This window comes from Uloborus diversus, chromosome 8, assembly GCF_026930045.1.
Source record: "Uloborus diversus isolate 005 chromosome 8, Udiv.v.3.1, whole genome shotgun sequence".
Lineage (NCBI taxonomy): Eukaryota > Metazoa > Arthropoda > Arachnida > Araneae > Uloboridae > Uloborus > Uloborus diversus.
The window spans coordinates 68,550,721-68,559,888 of NC_072738.1; the positions used below are offsets into that span (position 1 = coordinate 68,550,721).

A 9,168-nucleotide genomic window follows, 5' to 3' on the forward strand; every position below is an offset into this window, starting at 1 on the left:
TTCTGGGAAGCAGTCATTGCCCTGAGCCCCCCCTCTTGCGGAGGAAAAGACAGACGATATTCGTTTGGCTAAATATTTACCATTAGTGGTGGTAAAAAATACTTTCTCGTAAATCTACAGAAAAAATTGATTATAATTCAAAAGCATATGTATCATACTACACACATGTGCGTGTGTGTCTTTTTCTATAATTTGTTAAAAACAAATATTTTCAATTTTAATTTTTCGCGCTCTTTGCTCAAAAAATAAAATTTTTAAAATCAGTAAAGGAAAAGAAAGGATTAAAAGTAGAATGAAAAAAATAATAATAACAAGAAAGCTGTGTAAGAGCTAACAACAAATCACTTGCAGAGTTAAAAACTGAGTTCTCTGCTTATGTCTCATTCGTTATCACATGTCTTAAACAATTTTAAATACTATACATGTTTTGAGCTCGAATGAACAAAACATTTTCTCGCTGGACTCTCCGGTACCCCAAAATCAGTCCGACTCCGACTTTAGCAGCCTTGGCAGAAATAAAAACTCGGAGTTAAAATGACCGACTGCGGCTTTTCGAATTTTAATGTCTTCGACTTCTGACTCCTTTACCTTAAAATCATTCCAACTTCTACTCCACGACTGCGACTCTGATAAACTTGTTTTTACTTTGAAATAATGATTGTTAAAGTTTTTTTTTTTTTAAGTTTTAATTGATTAATGTTATTTTTAGCAATTCTCATATAGAAATAGCGAATGATCGAGTAACGCTCCTGCCGTCATCAACAATGAAACTCGCGCCAAGCCATGATAATTTGATAATATTTTTTGGTAATTTTGACCCTTGCAGGGAAATACATAAAATACACCACCAGTTCAGTAATTCCATCCGAGGACTGCAGTTTCGTGCTTATTAGCACTCATCAGCCCGGAATAGGAAGTAACTGAGCTGGAAGAGGAAAACCTCTTAAGGGATCCAAGAGAGCCATACAAACTGGTAGCTAATATAGAATTAGCACTGACTTAACGAGTAACCGAAGCAATGGTTCGGTTCAACTCGAAGATTGCAGGCAAGACGCGGTATTTTCAGTAAGTTACCGCCCTATATCTAGGGCTAAGGTAGAAATACATAAAATACACCGCCAACTCAGTCATTCCTTCCGAGAACTGCAGTTTCGTGCTTATTAGCACTCATCAGACCAGAATAGGAAGTAACTGAGTTGGAAGTGGAAAAACTCTTAAGTGTATTTTATGTATTTCTGCCTTAGCCCTGGCTATAGGGCAGTAACTTACTGAAAATGCAGGGAAATGCTTTATGACGCGGTTGAAATGAATCCGGTAACTTAATTGTTTTACTGGTAAGACTCATTTTAGGAGAATGAAGAAAGGAAAAAGAGGTCAACAATGAACGCTATCTTCTGGAGTTAAGGGTTAATCTACTGGAGTGGAGGTTAAAATTTCAACTATCAAAATATCACCAAGCTGGTAATTGCGTCGTTCAAATAAAGAAGCAATTTCAACCCGTCATACCTTGACGGGTGATTTTTCAGTAGAAAATAAAAGTACTCGTAAATTCAGATTGCTTTATTTTCAACAGAAAGAACGAGCTGTTCAGACATTTTTTGTTTTACGATAATTATTCATTCAAGAGGACAGTTTATTAGTTATTTATCTGTTTTCTGAGGCATATTGGTTTTTATTTTTAGCTTTGGCAACGAGGAGAAAATCAACTTCGATGCTCCTTATATTTTATCCAGAAGAGCTACGAACGAGTTTTTGTGACAAAATGCACTTATTTTGATGAGCTTTTTATTTTTATTTCCCCCCTCCCCCTCCTTTTTTTTAAGTGGTTAAAGCATTTTTATGAAAAAAACATATCAACTGCATTGTTTAAAAGGTGCTACTACCTTATGTGTTCGTTTATTGATATTGTTACAAATCCTGTAAATAGTAATTATTGTAGTAACGTAACCTGTAAATAGTTTCCCGTAATGAATATACAACCCCTTTTCATTCGGCTAAAGTATACGACCCCCCTATTTCTTTTTTGTTCATTGATAAAATTTGATAACGGTCTACTATTTTCCAGAAGCGTTTGGAATATTTGAGAGATTTCTTTCGATGTTTATAAAAGGGTCCCGCGTGATAAAGAGTTAGTTTCGATTGAGAATTCGAACTGAGAGTGTATTAGCTCTGTTTATTGCGAGGCATTTCGCTGTGTTGTTTTCGTATTTGGAAGTAAATACGTGTGTAACCGTTGAGTTTACGGTGTTGAGTGATATTTGCTTAATTGCTGATTTTGTGTACGGGGTGTATTGCGTGTAGCACTATCCATTAGCAGCAGACGAATGATCAAGGCTTGCAAGTATGTTACGATACATTTATTAACACGTACACACACACGCGGCCGAAGCCGTTCGAACTTTTTTAAGGACTGACTGACTACAGTGAACAAGTTACGGTTACAGTTACACATACAAATACGATTACGATTACAAACATAAATACATAACATTCCTCCCCCCTAAGTTTTATAGTCTTTAAACCATTCTGGTGGACGCCTGTTCCTAACAGGCCTCTGAGACTGTGGTCCAGGACCGGGGCCGCTTGCAGTCACTGCGCCAGGATCATCATTAGTCGAAGACTGCACTGGGTCGTTGTCGACATCATCTACTAAAGGCAAATCATCAGACAATGTAGGAGAGTCCTGAGAAGAACCTGAAGATTGAGCTCGCACTGGTGATCTCTGTAGAATATCTGAGTAGATTTCATCGGAATTATCAGAAATATCCGACTGAGAAGTCGGAACAACCCGGCTCCTTAGTTGATCAACGTGTCTTCGCCAGACCATGCCCTCATCCGTTTGTACTAGGTACGTAGTCATACCAAGAACTTCTGTAATTGTAGCAGGAACCCACTTCCGATGAGGAGGGAATCCTAGTGCATAAACAGCTTCTAAGGGAGCGAACATTTTTACCCTTGTGCGATTATTTAAGTTGTCCCGTTCTTGTTTAGTGTTAATGGTTTCTGATAAGTCAGGATGCAATTTGTCAAGACATGTTTTTAATCTTCGATTCATCAGCAGCTCTGCAGGAGACACGCCTGTAGTAGAATTTGGTGTCGCGTGTTGAGAAAGTAAGAATGCTGCAAGTCTGTATTCCCAATTTCCTGTAATAATTCTCTTTAAGGCATTCTTAGTCGTCTGCACCATGCGTTCCGCCTGTCCATTTGAAGATGGATGATGCGGTGCAGTAGGAACAAATTTAATACCGTTCCTAACCAAAAAATCTTGAAATGCTTCAGAAGTGAAGGATGGACCATTATCCGAGACTAGTATATTGGGTATACCATGAGTAGCAAATAATTTTCTTAATGCATTTATCGTTGCGGCGGACTCGGTGGAAGGAACCTGCACTACTTCCAACCACTTAGAAAATGAGTCAACAACAATAAGAAATAACGAATTTTGAAATGGACCCGCATGGTCGATGTGGATTCGAGCCCATGGAGTCTTCGTGTTTTCCCATGGAATAACCGTTTTTGGAGGTACATTTCTTGTCTGTTGACACGTTTCACATGAGTTGACCACCTTTTCTAGATCTTTGTCGATGCCAGGCCACCAGACATAGCTTCTAGCAAGAGCTTTAGTTTTAACAATACCCTGATGAGTATTATGTAATATTCCCAACAGGTCAGCTTGAGCTTTTTTTGGAATAATTACCCTTGCTCCCCATAGCAAGCAACCTTTGTGTACAGACAGTTCTAACTTTCTTGTGTAAAACGGTTCAAATACCTTATCGGGATTTCGTTCGGGCCATCCCCTCCATGTCCAGTTGAGAACTCGAGATAATATGGGATCTAGGGCCGTAAGACGAGCTAAATCAGCACATTTCAAAAGCGGCTTCTTCAAAGCTTCCAACAACAAAATTTCCATTGGAGAATTTTCTTCGTTGGACGATATTGGCTGTGGAAGGCGACTTAGACCGTCAGCGTTGGTTATTTCCTTTCCTGGTTTATAGACTAAATTGTAATCATATGAACTTAACATGATCGACCATCTCTGCATTCTTGGAGAGAGCATTGAAGGTATAGGTTTGTTCGGAGCTAAAAGTCCTAGCAACGGTTTGTGATCACTGCGAATTTCAAATTTCTGTCCAAATAAGAAGTTATGGAACTTCTTTACACCTTGAATAATAGCCAATGCTTCTTTGTCGATTTGTGCATATCGACGTTCTGTTTTATTCATCGTTCGTGAATAATATGCTATTGGAGCTGCTGTGTCATCTTCTAGTTGATGACTTAACACAGCTCCGATTCCAAATTGAGATGCGTCGCAAGTTAAAATGATGGGCTTCTTTTCGTCAAAATGAGTAAGTAGAGTTTCCGCCGACAGGAGTCGCTTTACCTTTTCAAATGCAGACTGATGAGTGTTTGTCCACGTCCAGTGAGCATCCTTGTCTAAGAGACGATGAAGTGGTTCGGCTATGTCAGCCTTGTTTTTCAAAAACACATGATAAAAGTTTAAAAGTCCTAAAAATGCTTGAAGCTCTTCCTTGGACTTGGGAGTTGGAGCATTGCGAATAGCATCAACCTTGTCTTTGGTTGGCTTAATTCCATCTTTATCAATGTGAAATCCTAAATATTGAATACTTGAAGCTCCGATGATGCACTTTTCTTTGTTGAGTCTTAAGCCAGATTCAGAAAACTTCTTTAAAACTTGCCTGAATCTGTCTGTAAGTTCTTCCATAGTTGATCCTTTTATTAAAACATCATCAAAATACGGCAGCACGCCTGGAATACTCGATAACAGCCTTTCAATGAACTGTTGAAAAATTCCGGGAGCAGAAGATATTCCAAATTGCAAGCGTTTACATTTAAATGCACCCTTGTGAGTTACGATTGTCTGGGCCATAGCACTGTCTTCATCAACGGTGAGTTGTAGGTAAGCTTGCGAAAGATCTAGTTTGATGAAATAACGACTACCTGCAAGTTCAGCTAACACTTGACTCACAGCAGGAACTGGATATGGGTATTGACCCAAAGCTCTGTTTAATGTGCATTTATAATCACCGCAAAGTCGAATTTCTCCATTGGATTTTAGAATCGGGACCACAGGAGTTGTCCCATTCTGCATAATCCCACCGGCTCAATTGCCCCTTGTTCTTGCAACCGTTGCAATTCCTTCTCGATTTTTTGTTTTAGTGCATATGGTACCGTTCTCGCTTTTAATTGGATTGGACGAAAGGTAGGATCTAATTTGAGTGTTATAGGTGCACCTTTGTAAGTCCCTAACTCATCTTTAAAAACGTCTGAAAATTCCTCCACCACACTGTCCAGAGTTAAGTTACTGATCCTATGAACTCCAGTTAAACATATTCCTAATGGCTCAAACCAATTTGTGCCTAGCAAGCTTTCTCTAGGCTCCTTAGCAATTAAAATTGGAAGTTTTCCTTTGAAAGATGAATAACGCACGTCAACGTCACACTGTCCTAAAATTTTGACAGCATTCTTATTGTAATCTCTAATTAAGTAAGGACAATTTTCTAATCTCGGAGGATTAGTAGGGAACAGTTCTTTAAATGTAAAATTATCAATAATTGTAACTTTAGCACCCGAGTCAACTTCCATTATAACTGGCGATTCATTTATATGAACAGTAGCTTTCAATTTTGAACAGTTAACATTGTTTACACATAAATATTTTAACTGCAGAGACTCAACATCAGGAACAGTGTCGATTAAATTTGCAGAATTAGTGTTAAAATTTTTCTTAAACACTTGCTTATTATTTGGAAAATTATTAGATTTACTTCTACATACCCTTGCAATATGTCCTTTCCTCTTACAGACATGGCATTCAGCATCTTTAAATTTACACTGTATTCTAGGGTGATTACCCCCACAGCCAGAACAGTTCTTAGATTTTGAACGATCTTTGTTTACATTCTGTTTCTGATTCCACTTGTGAGTTGAGTTGTTATTCCTGACTTGAATCGGTTTCACGGATAACGAATCAGAATTTCGTATTTCTTTTACGTTTCTACTAGCAGTTTCCGCTGCAATTGCTTTATCCAGGGCATCCGAAAACGTTAGAGAAGTTTCAGAGAGTAATCTTCGTTGTAGATTTTCATCTTTAATTCCACAAACCAATCTATCTTTTAACATTACTTCTAGCGATGCTCCGAAATTGCAATGTTCTGCCAATCTTCTTAATTCAGAAACAAATGAAGAAATTGTTTCTTCGTTTTGTTGTTTCCTACGATAAAATAAATATCGCTGAAATATTTCGGATGGTTTGGGCGAAAAATGAGCTTTAACAGTTTTGATCAAATCTGGTAACTTGATACTCGTTGGGACGCTCGGTGATACCAAGGAACGTATTACAGAGTATGTGTCAGGACCACATACGCTTAAAAAAACAGCACGTTTTTGTTCATCTTTTTCAATAGAATTTGCTTCAAAAAAACATTCCAATCTTTCGTAGTAAGAGTCCCACGACAAAGGTTTCGATACGTCAAAATGTTCCAGAGTTCCGATAGTAGACATGATGGCGAAAATTTTGCACACAATTTCAAAAATTAACACTCGTAAATGCTTTTAATACTTGCAATTGGTCTTGATATAGGCGAAAACAACTTACAGAACATGCAGAATTGCATCGGCGTCAGTTTCGATTTTGTTCACAAAGAACACAAAGTTCGTTCTGCTGATTCCGCGATGATTCATCATCCGGTCCTCGTCGCCAAAATTTTTGTGTACGGGGTGTATTGCGTGTAGCACTATCCATTAGCAGCAGACGAATGATCAAGGCTTGCAAGTATGTTACGATACATTTATTAACACGTACACACACACGCGGCCGAAGCCGTTCGAACTTTTTTAAGGACTGACTGACTACAGTGAACAAGTTACGGTTACAGTTACACATACAAATACGATTACGATTACAAACATAAATACATAACAGCTGATGATTATTTTAGCAGTTGTTAACGATTTCTCCTGTACATAGTGTAAATAAAGCTCCTGTGTTTTTATCAAGAACTGTGTCTTCATTTCAAGAAAGTGGAAGTCGCACCGAATCCGTTACAATATTTTACTTACTTGTTTCATCAAATTCAAGAGGCATATTTCGTTTTAAGAATTCAGAAAAAAATGTTGAAAAGGTATGTTTGACACATTGCAGTCTTAGCTAATTAAAATAATTTTGATCAGTTACGAGAATGTCGATGTTGGTGTACGAGAAAGTAGGATCGTTTAGTTTTGGACGGAATTTCTTGTTTTTTTTTTTTTTTTTTTTTTTTTCCGTGTATTATTTTTACGTACAACTTTTTTGACGTGTTACATTTTTTTACGTTCACCTTTTTCTTTCTTTTTCGTGTGAATATGTGTTCAGTAGAACATAGGGTTCTCGCTCTTTTGTTGGAAATTAAGCCCTGCTCTTAGAACCTTCAATTTTATAAGTAAGTCGTTACCTTCAATACTCATATCCATGCATCTTTAATGGATCTGTCCGAATCTGTAGATTTGTTTCTAGTGTTTTTTGTTTGTGTGTAAAACAATTTTTTTTTTTGAAAATTACTTTTTTTGTGTGTGAAAAAACTGATAGATGAATAATATTTGTATTTAAAATGTACTCGACGTGAAATAAAGTATACGAAAATTGATTGCATTTTTTTAAATTCAATTATTTTCGTACTTCTTCCACAACCTATACGATAGTTTTTCAATGGGTAATTATGACAAATCAAATGTAGGTGCATTTCACAAAAGAAGACATGTGAATATCAACTAGTGGTGAATATTTGATTCCAGAGGGAGAGGGAGAAAAAGAGTAAAATATTTTGTCGTGACTTCCCCGAATTTTACAGCAGTTATATGCCTGTTGTTAAATATTTTCTTAAAGTCTAGTGACCAATTCTAAAGCTATTATAAAAACACATCACGTTACACAAACTAAACATTAAGCCAAAAAAAAAAAAAAACTTTTAGAACTGACGATAATGTAAGCAGCGAAAACTGCATTAAATTTCTTTTTTTATTTTTTTAATCAACTTTTACGACAAACACGTTGACAATTAACTCTAAATACCAAACTTAAGCAAGGAAACCACAACAACTCATAAAGCAATAGGTCATTCTCAGGAAATGATAAATTTTATGTCCTTGGCAAAAAAAAAATTTAAATCAAGAAAATCTGAAATGACTGACTGAAATTTGAACATGATGAACATAAATTATTTTTCAAGTACTACACTGTGCACGAATCTGAAAAAAAAAAAGGAATTTGCTTAAACGTAATTGTTTTCGTTTTCGATTTTCAATGCTTTTTGTAGAGTTTCTTAAATTGTGTTTCGCCGAACTCATGGGTTTCATGGAAATCATTCGAGGATTCCGCGAAAATTTCATTATTTCTTTTAACTCTAATTAGTCGCTAATGAAAATGAGGGAAAAAAACGTTCCAACGAGTCCTTTAATCAAAATGAATTGTAGATTAACAAACCATTTGGCTGATTCAAAAATACATGTAAAAAAAGGTTTCTCATAGATACCGGAGTCTCAATATTTTTAGACTTGTGGATAGCAGTGTACCGGAAGAATTTTAGCTTCCTCTTTCAACTGGAAGAGGGTGCTTAATCCCCTCCCCCAAACTTTAATAGGATGGGGAGAAGTGTTAAAAAATACACCGAAGTGCAAAAAAATGCTCCATATTATAATATACACTAAAAATATGCATATATGTTGTAATAAAACAATTATTTTCAGCTGGGGAAATTAAATATTTCTCAATTTGTGGCATTTTCTATGGTACGGCTAATGTTAAATTGAGGGGTCATTGAGCACCATCTTAAAATTTAAGTAAGAAGCTAAAACTTTTACAGCATAATACTATTAGTAAGTGTAAAAAAAATAGGGGGTGTCCTGGACTAGAGCTGAAAAAAAGTTTTTTTTGTTTTTTGAATCACCCTACAAATCATACATTTTCAATGACGACCTCCGACTACGACAGTAAAAATTTTCGAAACTTTCATTAAAATGACATATGATTCATTTTTATAACAGAAATTTAAATTTACGACGTTATTGGACTTCTGGTTCAGTTTAAAACATGTACGAGTAGTCGGTTCTAGAACTTAAACCATTTGTAACTACGTTAAACGTGGTTCTCAATTAGTGCTAGTAAGAAGTAAA

The 9,168-nt window shown here is 36.4% G+C and overlaps 2 protein-coding genes across 2 annotated transcripts; both read right to left on the reverse strand.

The window, feature by feature from the left end:
• Positions 1–2,500: 2,500 nt before the first annotated feature.
• Positions 2,501–2,947, reverse strand: LOC129228411 (uncharacterized). Its single transcript, XM_054863091.1, has one exon. The coding sequence runs from the start codon at positions 2,945–2,947 to the stop codon at positions 2,501–2,503; it is 447 nt and encodes a 148-aa protein (XP_054719066.1).
• A 46-nt stretch (positions 2,948–2,993) lies between these two features.
• Positions 2,994–6,522, reverse strand: LOC129228412 (uncharacterized protein K02A2.6-like). Its single transcript, XM_054863092.1, has 3 exons — positions 5,090–6,522; positions 3,075–5,021; positions 2,994–3,003 (listed from the first exon to the last, which is right to left on the reverse strand). Exons 1-3 carry the CDS (start codon positions 6,520–6,522, stop codon positions 2,994–2,996), a joined length of 3,390 nt encoding a protein of 1,129 aa, XP_054719067.1.
• Positions 6,523–9,168: the final 2,646 nt, after the last annotated feature.